Source organism: Elephantulus edwardii, unplaced genomic scaffold (genome assembly GCF_000299155.1).
Source record: "Elephantulus edwardii isolate Elephantulus edwardi_28Jun2011 unplaced genomic scaffold, EleEdw1.0 scaffold00174, whole genome shotgun sequence".
Lineage (NCBI taxonomy): Eukaryota > Metazoa > Chordata > Mammalia > Macroscelidea > Macroscelididae > Elephantulus > Elephantulus edwardii.
Window position 1 is genome coordinate 2,160,538 of NW_006399924.1, and position 20,093 is coordinate 2,180,630.

The 20,093-nt window shown below is 39.2% G+C and overlaps 1 protein-coding gene across 2 annotated transcripts in view; it reads left to right on the plus strand.

Annotated features, from left to right (window-relative positions):
* DENND2C (DENN/MADD domain containing 2C) overlaps window positions 1-15,091 on the plus strand; it is a 53,611-nt gene extending 38,520 nt beyond the window's left edge. For both annotated transcript variants that reach the window (XM_006895688.1, XM_006895687.1), the window contains 5 exons: window positions 2,485-2,526; window positions 4,623-4,728; window positions 12,585-12,821; window positions 13,631-13,717; window positions 15,060-15,091. In XM_006895688.1, coding sequence (XP_006895750.1) covers window positions 2,485-2,526; window positions 4,623-4,728; window positions 12,585-12,821; window positions 13,631-13,717; window positions 15,060-15,091 — 504 coding nt within the window. The remainder of the gene's footprint in view (window positions 1-2,484; window positions 2,527-4,622; window positions 4,729-12,584; window positions 12,822-13,630; window positions 13,718-15,059) is intronic.
* Window positions 15,092-20,093: the final 5,002 nt, after the last annotated feature.

The following is a 20,093-nucleotide window of genomic DNA, read 5'->3' on the forward strand; positions in this document are numbered from 1 at the left end:
ACACTGACTCATAATTGACCCTTCTTTGGGTATTTGGAGGCTGTAAATCTCATGGGAGGAGACAGTCAACACATCATTGTCCTGATGATTAGAACTATTTGACTTTGGATTGGCAGCTCAATTCCTTATCATTAAGCCACAAAAATATCCCTGTATTCTAGACATCAGTCCTTTTTCAATGGCTTGCATTTTTCACTTTTTATGCCTTCAATATGGATTGAAGCTCAACATCAAAAAAACAAAGATTCTTACCACTGGGCCGATTGGCAACATTGTGATAGATGTTGAAGAAATTGAGATTGTTAACAGCTTTAGTTCACTTGGCTCCACAGTCAAAACTCTTGGTACGAGCAGACAGGAAATAAGAAGACGAATTGCACTGGGAAAGTCTGCTGTTAGAGATCTTGCCAAAGGACTGAAGAGCAATGATGTCATTCTGGAGACTGTGGTGCACCTGATCCAGGCCTTGGTCTTTGCAATTACTTGCTATGCATCAGAAAGCTGGACAATGACGAGGGAGAATTGATGCTTTTGAGCTGTGGTGTTGAAAAAGAGTATTGAATATATCATGGACTGCTAGGAGAACAAACAAGTTTTTCCTAGAGAGGGTAAGACCAGGCTGTTCCTTGGAGGCAAGGATTTTGAAACTTCATCTGACATACTTTGGACATGTTATAAGGAGGGACCAGTCCTTGGAGAGGGACATCATGCTTGGGAGGGTGGAGGGACAGTGCAAGAGAGGAAGACCCTTGATGAGATGGATTGATTCAGTGACTGGGGTAATGGGGGTAGGTGTGTCAAGAGACAATAAGATTGACACAGGATAGAACAGACTTAGGGTTGTTGTACATAGGGTCACTATGAGTCACAGGCAATTCAAGGCACATAACAACAACTACGGTGTCCAAATTATCGGTTTTTTCTTTTATAGTTTATGATTACTGTGAGCTTCTTCAGTATATTTTTATAATACTTTAATGAAGATATTATATTATCTCCTGGAACCTTGATTATTATTTTGTCTTCCACTTTTAGTTCTGCATTAACCTAGAACTTGCTTTTAGTGTATAGTATGAGGAAGGGATCAAACTTTTTTAAAAAATAAACAATTTCTATCCAGTTGTTCCAGCGCCATGTATTGAACAGACTATTTCCCACTACTCTGCTGGGTTAACATATTTTAAAACTTTTTTATTATGGACAATTTCAAAGAAAGTCTCACTCTCTACTGTCCAGTCAGTTCTGACTCATAGAGATCCTAAATAGAATTTCTGAGCCTGTAAATGGAAATGAGAAGATATTGCCCGTCATTTTCCTGAGGATTCCGACCACCAGAGATGCACAATCTTTAGGTTAGCAGCACAACTTGCAACTGTGCCACCTGGCTCCTTAGATGTCTTTCATCCTACTTTGTTGTTATTGTTGTTGAGTGCCATCGAGTTGCATATGACTTATAGTGACCTTATGAAAAACTGATCTGAGCTCCATACCTCTAATAAGATAGCTACCCATGTTCCTCTGATGTTCATAGGGCTTTCGAGAACCTATTACTTCAGAAGTTGATGGCCAGTCCTGCTTCCTCATCTTTCTTAATCTAGGAGCTCCGCTGAAACCTATCCACCATGTGCGACCCTCCTGTCACTGGAAACACTAATGACAGAGCTTCCAGCATCACAGTTATCCACCAGCAAGCTACTGATAGAAAACTACTGCTCTTAATTTATGACTTAGAAAATAACTTATGACTTGGTTTTGTCCTTACTGATTTATCCTTCTATAATACTTTAAGGGAGCTCTGATGGCCTAGTAGCATTTCCAAAAGCACCCAGTTCAAATCTGCCAGCTGCTTCTGGGGAGAAGGATGCACAGTCTCCTCTCGTAGGATTTCAGCCTCTGAAAACCCACGGGATGGTCAATTATGTGTTGATTTCAGCCTGATAACATAAACAACATCAACAAAGTAATACTTTGAGCTCTGGTTGGCTTAGTGCACTGCCAACCCAGGACTATGCAGTCCAAATCCCACTAGCTGTTCTGTGGAAGAAAGACGGGCAGTCTCCTCCTTTGCAATATTAGCCTCTAAAACATAGGAACACCTTTAATGTAACTACAATACTGTTAGCACAACTAGAACATTTAATACTTCTTTAAAATAAGCAAAATCCAGTGTTTTTACTACTAATCGGTCTCATAAACTTTTAATACTTTATTGTTAAAGCAAGGCTTAAATAAAACCTATCCATTGCATTTGGTTGATTTTCTTTACATTTTTTTACATTGATTTGTAAAATGTGCACAACATTTTTTTTTAGTTTACAATTTATTGGTTGATGTACTCACTTTTAAGTGGCTGAAGGTTTTAGTTCATTTTAAAACATTTTCATTGCTTAGAAGAATCAAGTTTTCTTCCTCAAAACTGCCTTGTGTAAGGGACTTGTCCATGAATGTTTCTGGATTAACTTGCCTGGTCTCTCTATCTCACAGGTACTGATAGTTGATCTCTGTGCAGACAAGTTCTTACAGGAGGTGAGTGATTACTTAAGGTGATTACATAATATTTGAGGATAAAGGTCTCTTTGTAAATAATTGGACAGAAAATATGTGAAAGTACTTAGAGAAGATAACTCAAGCAAGACTCTGAGCTTCCACATGCACTTGAATTTACACTATGGCAAATCATACAAGATTGACCTGAAAATTATGACTTCGGTTTATAGCTGTCCATCCTAAAGAAGGAAGGAGGAAACAGAATCGCTATTTTTAAGAGATGACCCTCCCTTCAAGTCCAAATGGATTGACATATAAACCTCTAAATGTATTAAGTTTAATAAGATTTATTAAGTAATATTATTTTAGAAAAAACACAAATGGCATAGTGTGCTGGGGTTGGGTGCAAGCTGAAAAGCTGGTGGTTTGAATCCCCATCCACAACAAGGGAAAAGACAAGCAGTCAGGCTTCTCTCAGGAAAACTTACAACCTCGGGAATTGAATGGAGGGGTCACCATGAGTCAGACTCGAGTCAACAGCAGTAGTTTTGGTTTTATTTTAGATCATTTCTAGATATTCTGTTATGTAGTTCAAACTTAGATTAGTAAGAAACAGTTTGAGCCCCCAGGATCTATAGTCTGACTTGGGGTGGGGAACAAACAAAAGAAGTAAATTTAGAAACATTTAGAAATAGCAATATTAGAAGTTTGTGGAAGCTACAAAATCCACTGATAATCCACTGATACTGAGCAGGTTTCTGCTCATAATGACCCTGGAGGGCAAAATACACCTTCCCCCACAGGGTTTCAGAGCTTGTAAATCTTAGAAGAGCAAATTGCCTCATCCTGTGGAGCAGTGATAGGTTTGAACTGCTGGCCTTTTGGATAACAGTCCATTGTTTAATAAATTTTGCCACTAGGGCTCCTCATGCAAGGTGCAGTGGGGATGGGGGCTGCAGTGTGGAGGGGAGAAATGGTCATTTATCCTGGATAAATGGATATTTAAGTGGAAAAGAGCTTAGAGAAAGGGCTTTGAACCAGTACATTTCAGCTTAACCCCTTGCTGAGAATTTACATTTTCACCCAGATGTATTGAATCAGCATCTACATTTTAACAAAATCTCACCAGTTCGTTCTTAATTATACAGATAAGTGCCACTTCACATTCAAGATGTGTTCTGTGAAAGAGGATGTTATGTGATTTATGTGTTAGGAGTGGTTATTGTACAAACATTGTATTCAGAGCTCAGCTTCTGGTTGTCCTCATCACTGTAGCTACCACTCCTGGTGCTGGTGGAGTCCGAGGCAGGAGCCTAGAGGGAATGACAGCTGCGGTGGATATAGCTGAGAGGGCAGCTGCAGAGGTGAAGTGAGAGGAAGGCAGCAGGGAGAAATTGCAGTGTGCCCAGTCCCCGCCTGCTTCCATGACAAGCCCTACAGCCTACACCCAAAGCCATGTACTCTGCCTCATCTTTTCTGTAACTTGTATCCAGTGCTGCAAGAAACTAGATAGAGGTCTTTAACATGTTGCCGCACACTTTTTAAATTGATGACCGTGCTTAGAAACACATTTGCCGTCATTTGCGGCAACCAACTCCTGGTGACCTTATGTCCAACAAAATGAATGGACATTGAGTGATGCGTACCTACACATAGGATCACCTGGAGATTTTGTTTAAATGTAGATTCTGATTCAGTATACCTTAGGGAGAAAGGCAAATTCTTAGCAGGAGGTTCATACACAAGGTGTATAAGCTCTGAAATAAAGGTGAAAACAGTGTTTTGTACGGCTTTGTCTCATTTCAAAGATCAAGTAGCTCATCACATTTAAAATACCATTATTTAGGATGGACTTTGTAATATCACATGAGACTTGCTGATGAGAGATGTTTGGAGGAAAGTGCTGGTTATTGAAATTATTTTATGTAAGACAAAGTTTATGAAGTATATTACTTCTACATTTTTATGGTTAAGATAAATAACCATAAATATGTACTCAGCTCACATAGAGAAGAAAATTGCAGACTGATTGTTTAGCAAAAATAAATTTACTACTGTGGGATTTGGGGACCTGATGAGTTCCTGATTGAGATTCTCTTCCTCAAAACACATGTGAAATTTCAATTTCTTTTAAGGTATCTGATGAGGATGAAATCCTACCACCTAAACTCCAGGCTGCTCTGATGCAGATTTTGGAAGAGCGAAATGAAATTTTGACCCAGGAGCAGAATTTTTCACAAGGTATGAGATAAGAAAATTCAGGGTTTCAGGGCAAAGCTGTGAACAGTTACAGGATGTTCAGCACCCTGCTGAGCAGTCATGACTATACAAAAGAGGTTTTGGAGTGCCTGTGCAGTACAAATAATGTAACCAGCTTCCTTGCTAACCCTCACATATGCTAGGCCCTCTTGTATCTCAGAACCACTATACTTGCTCTGTTCCGTTTATATCTCTCCACCTTCCAGATAACCTCACAGCTGTGTGCTTTCTTCCTTTGGGTCCATGCTACCAATAAGACCCTTCCCAACCACCCTAGTTAAAGCTGTACCTATTCTCCCAATATTTTTCATCCTCCTTTCATGTCTAATTTTTCTCCATGGTTCATACCACTTTCTGATGACCTAGTTGTAAATTCTATAAAAGCAGTGATTTTGTTTTGTACTTCAAACAGTATTAAAATAAGTATTAATAGATACTCAATACATACATGTCTCAGTTATCCAGTTCTGCTGTCACAGAAATCTATAAATAGGTAGTTTTAACAAACAAAAGTTTATTTTCTCATAGTTGAGGAAGCTACAAGTCTGAATTTGGTGTGCCAGCTCAAGGGAAGATTATATGTCTCTCTTGTGTCTAAAGACGGTCCTTTTCTCTTCGAAGTTTCTGCTTCTGGGCAATCATATGACATGACATGTCATCTTTTTTCTGCTTGCTTTTTTACATCTCAGAAGATAGTAGGTTACCTACAAGCAGGAGAAGATAAAATAGATGAATGGGACCTTCTAAGAATCAAATCCCTATGCACATCCAAAAACTTCTCCAGGTAAAAAAGGAAGCCACAGACTGGGAAGAAATATTTGGTGACATGTCTGATACGGGACTTATATCTAAAATTTATTGATTTCTCAATTGCCACAACAAGATAAAGGTAAACAGCCCAGTTGCAAAATGGGCACAGCATATGAACAAACACTTGACCAAAGAAGACATTCATATCACCAACAAACACATGAAGAAATGTTCAAAATCCCTAGCCCAAAGAGAGATGAAAATCAAAACAACTATGAGATATCTCACCCCAGTAGGAATAGCAAAATTTAACAAAACACCAAATAACAAATGCTGGCGAGATTGTGGAAAAACTGGAACCCTTATTCACTGTTGGTGGGAGTGCAACCACTATGGAAGGCAGTAAAACACTTTCTCAAAAAGTTGGATATAGAAATACCGTTTGACCCAACATTTCCACTACTGGGAATATATGCTAAATAAATCCGAACTGGACACCCAAGCAGATATATGCACACCCATGTTTATTGCTGCTTTGTTCACAACTGCAAAGAGTTGGAAACAACTCAAGTGCCCATCAACAGTGAATGGATAAAGAAGCTGTGGTATAGCCACACAATGGAATACTATGCAGCACTGAAAAACAAAGAACTCATGAAAAACTATACAAAATAGTGACCATGGAGGACATTATGCTGAGTGAAGTATCTCAGTCACAAAAAAAAAATGCTGCATAATGCCACTATTGTAAAGCGGGACTGACATCGGGGCTGGGGGAAAACTAAGAAAAGAGAGGATAAATAATGTATACTACATTGAAACAGATAAGGGAGAGAACTGTATAAAAGGAATATATGATTAGGTATTATTGGCATGACAAGAGTCCAGAACAAGAGCTGCATAGTAAAGTGGAGAATTTTTTTTTCCAATGAAAAAAGCAAACTGGGGAGAGGGGAACAGGGAGGAAAATGTGCAACAATGAATGAGTGCAAATCCAAGTTCTCTATAAACCTTAATTAAAATCTTAGTTTAAAAAAAGATTAATCACCTTTGGACTGCAACAGTAGTTTTATCCAGTATTTTTCCTTTAGCAACTCAGTTATTTCACTAAGCATCATTATTTGATTTCATGACTGCTCTTCCAGGGTCATTGATTGTTGAATTTGTTATCATGGTTCAGAATTAAGTGGTTTGATAATTTCTTACTGCAGAGGCTGATGCTGGACTTGATTATTTTGAGCTTCAGTTACCATACTTGTAAAAGGGAAATAATATTATCTTCGTACCTCATAGTCTTTCTTCATGAATGATATTTTTTTATATCATCCCACAGCTCATCTGGTCTTCGTTTATTAGTGTTCAGAGTCTCAACCCTGTTCTTAAGATGGTTTTTGAATTCTGATTGGATAGACTTAAGGTCATATTTTAGTTCTTGTGAATTAGTTTTTACTTCCTTTAGCTTCAATTTGAATTTGCACATGATTACTTGATGGCTTTTTCCACAGTTAGAACCTGGCCTTGTTTCCTTAGCTGATCTTGAGGGTAAAAGATATTTACAATCAATAAATCATTGATGGTACAAAATTCTGTCTCCAGCCTTATTTCTGTCACCAAGCTCATATTTTTCAACTACTGGTCCTTCCTTCTTCCTTTTTCCCACTTTTGCATTCCTGTCACTAATTAGTAATAATGACTCTTGGTTGCATGCTCAACTGTTATCAGATAAAGATCAATTGCAAAGATCCTCACCCTTGTCCCAGTTGGCACCATTGTGATAGGTAGAGAAGAGGTTGAGGTTGTTAACTGTTTCATCTTACTCATACTCATTCATCCTTGGCTCCAGCAGTCAGGAAATCAAAGGTAGATTTGCATTGGGGAAATCTACCGCAGAGTTCTAAAGAGCAATGATGTCAGTCTGGAGACTAATGGTGTGCCTGATCAAGGCCATGGTCCTCTTAGTTGCTTGCTATGCATCTGAGAGATGCACAGTGACCAAGGATGGCAGAAGAAGAATTGATGCCTTTGAGGTGTGGTGCTAGAGAAGAATATTGAACATTCCGTGGCCTGCCAAGAGAACAAACAGATCTGTCCTGGAGAGTATAAAACCAAGTAGCTCCTTGGAGGCAAAGGTTTTGAAGCTCCCATCTCAAATTCTTTGTGCATGTTGCCAGGAGGGACCAGTCTTTGGAGAAGGACATATGCTTGGAAGGGTAGAGGGTCAGCAGAGGAGAAGAAGATCATGGATGAGATGGATTCACACAGTGACTATGGCAGTGGGGGCAGTTGTGTCAGAGACAGCGAGATTGACTTGAAATATGGCAGGATTCAGAACTGTCGTTCATAGAGTCACACTATGAGTCATAGTTGACTTGACGGCACATAACAACTAACAACCATAGGTATTGATGGTGGATCCAAGTAAAATTAAATTGTTGACAACTTCAGTCTTTTCTCCATATATCATGATGTTGTTGCCTTTTTGTCCACTGTTAAGGACTTTTGGGTTTGGTTGGGGGGTTTTTTATGTTGAGATGGGGAGATTATTTTAAAAAATAGTTAAAACAGTACATCAACAAAGAGATGTCAGAAATTCAGTCTGGATTTAGAAAAGACCAAGGCGCTAGGGACATCATTGCTGATGTCAGATGGATCCTGGCTGAAAGCAGAGAAAACCAAAAGGATGTCTATCTGTGTATTATTCACTATGCTAAGGCATTTTAAACCATGGGGTTTAAATTATTGGATAATATTAATACCACATGCAAGTCAAGTCTTGCTGAAGATTATTTTTAAAAGTCTGAAACAGTACACCAGGCAAAGAACTTCCAGAAATTCAACCTGGATTCAGAAGATGCTGTGGAGCGAAGGATACACAACTCAAAAACATTGATTCTTCTTCTGTCATCCTTAAATCAAAGTTTTACTTGCACCATCCTAATTATGTGTTTTAATTCAAGGAGGATACTTCCCATAGTAAAAAAAAAAAAAAAAAAAAGAACAATCTTCAAGGATGCTAGGGCTCTCTTTACAAATTTATTTCTCTGTTAGGGTAAACAATGTGTCCTCTTGGCATTCCATGTGTGGATCTGGGGTTATTTCCTTAAACCTTTGGATACCTTCTTCCACAGTGTACCAAGACAGATCTGGTACTTCAGTTTGACGTAATGTAGGTCACAGCATAATCCTTGCTTCAGTTAACAAACCAGATAGATTATTTCATCCTTTCTTAAGCTTTCCAACACATTGAGTTATTGATTGATTTATTTTTCAATAAATCAATAAATTCAGACTGATCCAGTTTTATGTTCTTTGCACAAATATTGCATACTCTTAAAGCCATTCCCACACATACTCTCTAGGGTTTTGTTTGTACATTTTGGAAAAATAGTTATTTTAGAGTGTAGAGTGTAATCTGCCTTTTCCTGCATCACACACTGTGTTTCACATTTTTTTTTTAATTTTGTGTGTGTGTGTGTGTTTCACCTTTTGGAGCTTGCTAGGATTAACTCTGGTGATAGGACTGCATGCAAAAGTAGGTGATGGCGGTAGTTCTTAGGAACATTCTAGCTCAGGCAATGCTCCAGTCTCTGACACAGTGATGTGGCACCAAAAGCTCATTAAGTAGGACTAGGTTAATCTAATCAGATTCAGGTAGTAAGGCTGGTTCAGCAGGATTTACAGGCTCAGTGCCTCCAGTTTCCTTATTATCTCCTCATATATCTCCACTCTAATTCTCAGGGTCCCATTATTTTCCAGCCAACACCCTTATTTTCATTTTATATACCTTTTGAGGTTAACATTGGGGTTTTTTTTTAAATTTTTTCATACTGGATATTATTTAAGCTCCCACATTCACCATGGCTTAACAATTAAACTTACTCACTCACTGTTATTGAGTTGGAGCCAACACAAAGCTGACCCTCCAGCATGTTTCCCAGAGGCAGTAAATTACACGGAAGTAGATTGTCGATCTTTCTCCCATAGAGCAACCAGTGAATTCAACTCCCTGCTTTGTGCTGGCAGTACAAACCCCTCATCCCCTAGGCCACCAGTTGTTGTTAGGTGCCACTGACTTGAGTACAACTCACAGAAACCTATGAACAGATCTGAACCCTGTCCTATCCTGTGATTGTGCTTACAATCTGACATACTCGAGCCCATTGCTGCAGTCACTGTCTCAATCTTATCTGGTTGGGGGTTTACCTCCCCTTTGCCTTCCCTTCACTTTTCCAAGCATGATGCTTCTCTCCAAAGAATAGCAATAGGCCCAGAGTATATGAGATGAAACTGTTATTTTTGCCTTCAAAGAGAACTCTGGCTTCAACTTCCCCAAATTTTTTTCTATTTCAATGCAGTATACATTATTGAACCCGTCCTTCTCAGTCTCCTCCCAACCTCGAGGCCAGTCCTGCTTTACAACAGTGGCATCATGCAATATTTGTCCTTTTGTGACTGAGATACTTCACTCAGCATAATGTCCTCCAGGGTCACCCATGTTAAATAATATTTCATGAGTTCCTCGTTTTTCAATGCAGCATAGTATTCCATGGTGTGAATAGACCAGAGCTTCTCTATCCATTCGTTTGTTGACAGGCATTTAAGTTGCTTCCAACTCCTTGCTATTGTGAACAAAGCTGCAATAAACATGGTTGTGTATATATCTACTTCGATGTCAGTTATGGTATCTTTGGGGGTATATTCCCAGTAGTGGAATTGCTGTGTCAAATAGTATCTCTATTTGCAACTTTTTGAAAAAGCGCCATACCACCTTCCATAGTGGTTGCACCATTTTACACTCCTACCAACAGTGAATAAGGGTTCCAGTCTCTCCACCTCGCCAGCATTTATTGCTTGCTGTTCTGTTAAATTTTGCAATTCTGACTGGTGTGAAATGATATCTCATAGTTGTTTTGATAACCCAAACACTTTGAGTCTCCAGTGGTTTGACACCATCCAGCAGCTCCAGGTGATAAAGATGAGTAATCTCTTGTTCAGTTTACACCTGCAGAAACCCATGCAGAGATTTTACTCATCAGAGCTAACTTGATTACAATGAATTTTGTTTTTAAGTAGAAATAGGAAAGAACTTCCCATCTTTCTACCATGGAGCCACTGGTGGAGTTGAACAGCTGGAGACTTCTAGCCTTTGGGTGACATTGCAACTCACTACAGATTAAGCCACCAGTGCTCCTTAAGTAACGTTATGTGTCATTAAGTCAGAACCGACCCATAGCTGACCCTGCAGTGAGTATTCTGTGATAGTAGATTGCATGGGAAGAGACTGCCCATCTTTCTCCTGCAGAGCCGCTGGTGGGTTATGTATGCCTTTGAGTTGGCAACTCAGTTCCTTACCATTAGGCCACATGAAGTCCATTGAGGTTAGAATTTACAGCACACAGAATAGTTTACCTTATACTGACAGTCATGCTCACAATGACATACAGTATTAACTATCAAATGAACAATCTAAACTATTTTTTCACAGTAGCTGAATGATTTTACGTCCTTACTTGCAGTGCATGAAGGTTTCAATTTCTCTACATCCTTGCCAACATTTGTTATTTTCAGGTATATATTATTTTTTAATAACTGTGCTAGTAAAAGTGAAATAATATCTTTGTTTTACAGTTCCTTAATGATTAATGATATTGAGCATCTTTACATGTGTTTGTTGGCTATTTGCATATTTTTTTCTCTCTAAAATATCAAAATAATGGGGAAAGTTTCCATATATTTTTCTAGTTTAATTATAGGGAGCTTTGGTGGCATAGTGGTAAGGAGTTGCACTGCCAACCCAAAGGCAGGTATTTTTTTTAATCCACTAGCTTCTTCATGGAAGAAAGATGGACAGTCTCCTGCTATGTGATTTACTGCCTCTGAAAACCCTTTGGATCAGCTATGAATTAATTGGTTCTGACGTAACAGCATGTAACAACAACAATAGTTTCATTATAGGGAGCTTTCGGAGACGTTGAAGCCAGAGTTCTCTTTGAAGGCAAAAATAACAGTTTCATCTCATATACTCTGGGCCTATTGCTATTCTTTGGAGAGAAGCATCATGCTTGGAAAAGTGAAGGGAAGGCAAAGGGGAGGTAAACCCCCAACCAGATAGATTGAGACAGTGACTGCAGCAATGGGCTCGAGTATGTCAGATTGTAAGCACAATCACAGGATAGGACAGGGTTCAGATCTGTTCATAGGTTGCTGTGAGTTGTACTCAAGTCAGTGGCACCTAACAACAACTGGTGGCCTAGGGGATGAGGGGTTTGTACTGCCAGCACAAAGCAGGGAGTTGAATTCACTGGTTGCTCTATGGGAGAAAGATGGACAGTCTACTTCTGTGTAATTTACTGCCTCTGGAAAACATGCTGGAGGGTCAGCTTTGTGTTGGCTCCAACTCAATAGAAGTGAGTGAGTGAGTTTAATTGTTAAGCCATGGTGAATGTGGGAGCTTAAATAATATGCAGTATGAAATTTCACTCTTGACGTTTGTGGCTTTATGGCTTTATATATATATTCCATTTTAGTACTTGAAAATATGTGTGCTACAGATGTTAGGTGTCAACTGAAATTTAAGGCTGGGAGTTATCAACATAGTAAACCAGCTTTAATCTCTGCTAAATAGTTCTTTAAGGAAAAGAGTGAAGAGTAGTAGTCTGAGAACTGTCTCAGGAAGACAAGGAAAATCCTTCGTTTTAAAACCAACAAGCATTCAAGGGAGCAGGAAGTTGTAAGAGACAAGAAGAATGAGAAGGAGGTTGGCACCAATGTAGCATTAGTTTAAAGGAATGTGAAAATAAACATTCAATTTGACTGTCATCACTGGTAGCCTTTGAAAGAGTAGTGTCAATTAAATCACAGATGGAAGCTGGGCCACATAATTTAATGAGAGTGTGCAACTGGAAAAAAGGAAGGCAAGTGTATAAACCATTTTCTTCAGATCACAAAGAGAGTAAGAGAAAGCTAAGAATTTGGAGCCCAGGTTTATTCTCCATATTACTTTTTTTAGTCATAATTTCCATAACCAGTCATGTTCCCAGATACACAAAACTTACTGGATTTTGCCCTTTCTTTTTATTATGCTGTAGAAGTGACACTCAACTCTCTGGTGTCAGAAGCTTTTGTCCGGTTTTTTGTGGAGCTGGTGGGACATTATTCTTTGAGCATGACTGTCACTGAGCGTGGGGAGCGTGTGTTTCAAAGGGAGCCGTTCCGTAAGTCCCATACCTCTCGAAGTGTACGCCACTTCCTGGATCTCTTCATGGAAACACAGATGTTCGCAGGATTCATCCAGGACCGAGAGCTGCGGAAAAGTGGGGTGAAAGGTTAGTTCCATCAGAAGGTGCTAATAATCATCTCTCTTTAATAAGTCCTTGAAATTTTTTAAATAATAGAAATAATAATGTAATAGCTACAAATATAGAAGCTCAAAATGTTGGTGGTTTATTGTGAGAATTATGTTTGGTTGGGGTTTTTTTGGTTGTTGAGAAAAATTTGTATTTAGATTAGCCAGCTGGTCTCAATTTAGATGATCCCAATTTTGTTGGCAACATCCAAAGTCTTATAGTCAGGAGCAAGTTGAACAATGGCCTTCTTCTCACCATCAGGCCTAATCAAGGTGTTGACCATGACCACATCAGTGCATAGAGCTTCTTTATAGCTTGTTTGATTTGGTGCTTGTTGGCCTTGATATCCACAGTGAACACAAGTGTGTTATCTTCTATCTTCTTCATGGCTGACTCAGTGGTCAGGGGAAACCTGATAATCCAAACTGGTCAAGCTTGTTTCTGCTGGAGGCGCTCTTCAGGGGTATTTGGGCTGCCTTCAGAGTCTCAGCGTCTTAGTCCACCTGAAGGTGGGTGACGTACGGACCTTCTTTTTTTCCGTGACTGTGGTCGCCCTTCAGGACTGCCTTCTAGGCCTTTAATGCCTTTGCTTTTGGCTTCAGTTTTGGGAGGGGCAGGGGCTTCCTTCTTCATTTTCAGCGCCATCTTCGTAAAAAGGCGAGAATGATGTATTTTGAAATATTACTTTGCCCATGGAAATACTAGATTTCCAATGAACACCAAATTTTATTTCAATAACTTATAGTTTGAGTGTTTGGCAATTTTACCACCTTGAATTTTCCTCTTAGGTTTGTTTGAGGTCCGGGCCCTTCAATATTTGGAAACAATTCCTGAGTCTGAGCCCAGTGGGGTGAATAGAATTTTGCGGAGTCTTGGTGAGTTGCTATACCGTACAGTTGGATAAATGTGGCTGAAAAACGTGAAAAGCATTTCTCAGTCACACGAGCTTGATTAGCATATCAGCAATATGTCGGAATAATGATCCTGATAACCAGGCTGACTAGAAACTCACAAAATGTAACACTCTCTAAGGTACATATAGACACTGTTACATTGGTATCTATTTGATTATGTATATTCTTATGAACAAAATTCTATTTTTAAGAAATAGTTATGGATAGAATGTGAGACAAAAGGAATATTTATGTCAAGTATTTTACACGTCATAAAGAATTAAAGTTGTTTTTTAAAAAATAAATAATGATGGTTGTTTGTAATCTTTCACTCACTGAGAGCCATTGAGTTGATTCCAACCAGCTCATCGTGACGCTCTATTGGGGTTTCCAATGCTGTAAATCTTAACTGCTCACCTTTCTCCCTGGGATCGACTGATGGAATTGAATTAACCAGCCTTTTGGTTAGCAGTACAATACTCCATGGACTGTGCCACCAGAGCTGCTTTTCCGTTACTTAGCTGTTAATGAATTGGGGAGCTCTGATGATACAGTGGGTTAAGTGTCAGGTTGTAACCAAAAGATTGACATTCACATCTACCAGCCAATCTGTCATAGGGAGTCTGGTGGCTTAGTAGTAAGGATTCACACGGCCAATTCAAAGACACAAAGTTCAAATCTGCCCGCTGCTATACAGGAGCAAGATGGGTCTTTTTGGCAGTTTACAGCCTCTGAAAATCTGCTAGAGGGTCAGATGTGAGTTGATTCTGCCTCATGTGGCCTAACAACAACACAAAACCCTGCAGTAGAAAGATGAGCAGTCTGCTCCCTTAAAGATTTACAACCCAAGGAGTGTCAGTGTGAGTCAGAGTCAGTGACAGTGAGTTTGGTGTTTTAGGTTTTGGTTTATTATCTAGGGTGCTATAGAAGTAGTGAGTGGTGTGGCTAGGCCAGAATAATAAACTTGCATTCCATGGTAATTATGTCTTTGTAATAGGAGTCCCTAAATTAGCTTTATCCTAAGCTAGCTAAGAGCCATGGGGAAATTAATCTCTGGGCTTTTATTTCCTCCTTAAACAGTTATGATTTGATTAGAATACTGGGTCTCAATTCTGCTATAAGAATTCTCTTTTTACCTCTTATGATTAGACTCTTTGGGGTTGTTTTTTGGTTTGTTTGTTTTTACTGTTTAATGTCAAAATGGACAATTAGAATACACATCCCCTGATTATTATAGGCTGTTCAGAATGGCTAATCTGTTGCCTCAAATAATCTACATCATTTGAATTAATGAGAGTTTACACACTTTTTTATCTTCTTTTAGGAAGTAAAATGAAATTTTTACAGAAGAAATGAAATATTTTAATATAACCATCCTAAATACAACAGAATGTGCCAAAGAAAATATTTTAAGAGTCAGGACACCTGGAAGTATTCTACAAACATCTTGCAAGTTTCAGAGATTACGGAGCCAGCCCAGCTTTCAGAAGAAGGTTCTCTTGTTGCTGCTGGAGTGATCTCTGAAGACTTGTTGGGAGTTATCTGGAACCAATGTTGTTTTCACTCTGCCTCCAGTTTGTTTGTTTATTTTAAGTGGGCTTTTTTATTTTATATTTGGGCTTATTGTATGTATTTTGTGTTAAGTCTATAAAGGCACTTGTCTATTACAAGGGGAAGGACTTTTTGATGTTGCATTCAAAAAATAGCTCAAAGATGAGCCTGAGGGAAATAGACTAGAGTGATAAGCAGGCAGCTGGACGCGGAGCACATGAGCCCGGCACACCTGAGTCTCATTGCGGAAATATTAAGCCCAAGGGCTCTCTCTTTGTGCTGAGCTAATTAATATCTTCATCAGATAGCTCCTTTTCTTTCTTCCTTTCTTTCTTTCTTTCTTTTTTTCAAGAGGGAGAATCTCGTGTTCTACCTGGGAAAAGCCTGTATATGTAGAAGTTCTGCTTGATAGGACTGGTATTGAGTTTATAAAAATAGGCATCTTATCGCCTCCTCTACAATACATGGCACTTGGGTAGCATGCTGCTTACTTGTCAACATTAAGCTTTGTGGAATTATAATTGCTAGGAAAATGTCCTTTCAAAGGCCCAGGAACTACTACTTTTTTATTACCTACCATGTGCAATGCACTATGCAACATATATGTATATATGTCATATTATTCTGTCCAGGCATCAATTTTGAGATATTTATATATTCATTTTACTAAAGAAGAAACTGGAATTCAAAGAGGTTAAATAATTTGCCCACAGTTGTATAAAAAATGCCAGTATTGAAGCCCAGGTCTGTTATTTTATGTTCACATAGAAGGCTGGTTAGTCTTGCAGATAGGAATTTGAACTCCATGGGGTTTAGCTATTAAAAAGTTTCCTATTAAGATAAAGTATGCCAGAGCTACCCCTCAGCTTTGAGAATGAGGGGCATCAAACTCTGATGCCTTACATGAGACTCTTTTTGGTACCACTAGAATTGTTGGGACTTTTTTGCTCTAATTAAATTGAATTCTGAAATTCTAACATTTTCTGGCATACATCTTGCAAACCTAAGCTAGTATCAGTCATTAGAGGAGTTTATTAATGATGGTGCAGTTTTCATTGATAAATATTATAGCAAATGACCATTTATGCCAGTTTTTAACTAGCATATTTATTCAAACTTAACAAAACCTTTATATCGTGCTAGTTTATTGACTTGTACAGTATTGTCATAATGACGCATTCAGGTGTGCATGAATGAATCTGAAGCAGACACCATGTAAAGTTCGGTGCTGTGTAATATAATTCCTATAGATGTGGGTCCAGGGAATAGAACTGTGTCCATATCTTACTGAAAAATTATTATTAAGTGGCTTATCCCTTTGGTACTCTTACAAGACATCTCCCCATTGGTCTCTTCTAACACTCCAATCCTGAGAAAGTAAACACGTAATTGGGAATGAGAGTAAGAGGGATGAATGTGGTGTATTCTGTGTGAGGAGCCTTTATCCCTGTAATTTCAAGCTGCTTTCCTGGATATGTTATATTTTGTGTTTTTTTTTTAAGTGTTGTGAATTCTGAAATAGTGTTTGTGAAATAATTGCTCAAGATTTGTATAAAATGGTTGTTTACAGATCTTTTAAGAAATAAACACATAAAAATCCCACAAATGTCTAAAGGTTTTGAAATAAAATTTAGATATTTAAAAAAATGCTATCAACTCAGCTCTGGCTTCTGACCACAATCCCGTACATTATTGAGTAGAACTCCCCTTTAGGATTTTCTTGACTGTAATCTTAATGAAAAGGAGCCCTAGTGGCATAGTGCATGATGTGTCTGGCTGCTAATAGAAAGACTGGCAGTTTGAATTTACCACCTGCTATGCAGGAGATAAAACGGCAGTATCATTCCCTAAAAGTTTACTGCCTCAAAAACTGCATAGAGGGTTACTATGAATTGCAATCAACCTGATGGCTGTGAGTTTTAGTTTTGGGGTCTTAATAGAAGCAGAGGGAACTCTAATAGTGTAGTCCGTAGGGAATTGTGCAGCTAACCCAGGGGCTCCACCACTGTGGTGGTTCAAATCCATGAGTGACACTGAGCAAAAAAGATGGGCAAACTTCCTGTTTGATTTACAGCCTCAGAAACCCTCAGGAAGGTGAACCATGATTAGGTTCCGACTGAAGAGCAGTGAAAGAGCCAGAAAAACATAATGGAAGCAGATCATTAGCCCTTTCTTTTGAGTCCACTTTTAGATTAATACGTGAGTGCAAACCAATAGCGCCATCTAATGAGCCCTGGTGGCATAATAGAGTGTGTTGAGCTGCTAACTGAAATGATGGCAATTTAAATTCACCAGCTGCTCTGTGGAAGAAAAACTAGCTCGTTTTCTACTATTAAGATTCATAGCCCTCAAAACCAAGTGAAAGTACACCATGAGTTGGAATCAGTTTGACAGCAGTGGGGTTGGTTTTTTAATGGCCCCAGGATAATCTCCTGTGTAATTGGATTGTCTCTGAAAACTTGCTGGAGGGTCAGATATGCACTTGTTCCAGTACACAACAACAGAAAACTTATACTTAATTTAAATCTATAGGTACCACATTGATCTAAATAATAGTAAGTTAGAAATAGAGCTTAGAATCTGTTTCTTCCAGTTTGGCTCCTGCTGAGAATTGCCATTTCCATATGATTTCATCTTGTTTGGATCCACAGTCAACACCACTGGTACCAGGAGTTAGGAGATCAGGAGACACATAGTATTGGGAAGGTCAGGGATCTCTCCAAAGTCTTGAAGAGCAACAGTGTCAGTTTAAGGATTGTGCTGTTTCAAGCCACAGTCTTTTCAGTCACCTGCTGTGTGTCTGAGAGCTGAACAGTGAATAAAGATGACAGAAGAATCTATGCTTTTGAGTTGTGGCATTAGGGAAGAGTACTGAATATCCCACAGACTGCCAAAAGAACAAACATATGTTTTGGAGAAAGTGCAACTATAATGCTCCTTTGGGACAAGAATAGTGGAGCTTCATCTCACATAACTTCAAGCATGTTGCTAGGAAAGACTATTCCCTGGAAAGGAACATCATTCTTGGAAAGGTGAAGGGTCAGTGAAAGAGAGGAAGACTCTCAACAAGATGGACTGACACAGTGAAGGTAATGGGCTCTAATATGTCACATGGCACAGGAGAGAAAGAGTTCAGATCTGTTTAGAGTCGTGATACCAAACTCGTACTTGGCAACACATAACAACAACAATACATAGACCATGAAGTAGTCATTTGAGCAGAATAAGAGGATACTGAATGGTTTAAAATAAGGCTAGAACAGGGGAGCTCTGGTGGCCTAGTGGCAAGAAGCTGCACTGCAATCCCAGAGCCCCATGGTTCGAATCCACCAGATGCTCTGCCAGGAAAGGAGGGCCAGTCTCCTCTTGTACCAGTCAGATCTGATTTGACGGTACACAGACACACAAAAATAATAATAAAATTTAAAAAATTTTTAAAAAAATCAGGCTAGAACAGTACATTGAGAGAAAACTGCTGGACGTTCAAGCGGGTTTGGAAGAGGCCATGGCACCAGGGATATATTGTAACCTTGATTAAATCCATATACATTTTTGTTTTTATGTGTTGACTCAACTACAACTCATCGCAACCCTATTAACAATGGCTCTGAAACTCCCTATCCTCAGCCAACCTTACCATCTCCATCACACTTGACACCATTGTAAGTGTGTCAAGCCACCATGTTGAGGGACTTCCTCTCTTGTGTTGACCTTGTAGGTTCCCAAGCATGATGTCTGTCCTTTTCCAATGACTGGCCACTCCTGACAGACCCAAAGTATAAGAGATGGAGTTCCCACCAACCTTGCCTCCAAGAACACTCTGGTTCCACTTTTTCCAGAACCTGCCTGTTTGCTCTCTTGGCAGTCCATGGGATAGTCAATACTTTCTCTAGCACCATAACTCAAAGGCATCAGATCCTTCTGTGATCCTCAGTCACTGTTAAACTTTTACATGCACAACAAGCAATGGAAAAAGCCATGGCTTGGATCAGACACAGCCTTTAGACTGACACTGCCACTCTTTAGTAAACTAGAGAGGTCCTATGCTACTTGTCTTTTGATTTCATGACAGCTGGTGCCAAGGATATTGATTGTGGATCCAACCAAGATGAAATGACAACTTCAGTCCTTTCTCCATCTACCATGATGCTGCCCATTGGCCTGATGGTGGGACTTTTGTTTTACTAATATTGAAATGCAATCCATATTGAAAGCTGTAGTGCTTGATCTTCTGCAGCAAGCACTTTTAAGTCCTCACTTTCAGTAAGCAAGGATATCATTTGCATAATGCAGGTTGTGGATGAACCTTCTTCCAATTCTTATGCCACACTCTTCATAAAGCCCAGCTTCTCAAATGACCTGTTTAGCATATAGATTGAAAGGTATGTAGAAAGGTATGTGTACATTACTAACACACCTTTCTTTTGAACCATGCAGTGTTTCCTTGTTCTGTTTCAACAATAGTTTCTTGGGCTAGGTTTAGGTTTTGCATAAGCACAATTAAGTGTTCTAGGATTCCCATTCTTGTCAATGTTAGCCATAATTTATCCAGATCTACATAATCAAATGCCTTTGCATAGACCTCCATGGTTTCCTGACCCCCAAGCTTCACTGTGGGTACCCCTATCGCATGCACGAAGCTGTCTATATATTTATTTGTTCTTCTATTCCCACCTGAATTTCAGAATCATCTCAGGAACAGGTTTGAGGCCTTGAACACTAATGAGCGAAGACCAGATGAGTTGTGGGAGGATGTTAAATGTATCATCCAGGAAGAGTGCAAACGGTCATTACAAAGACAGAAGAG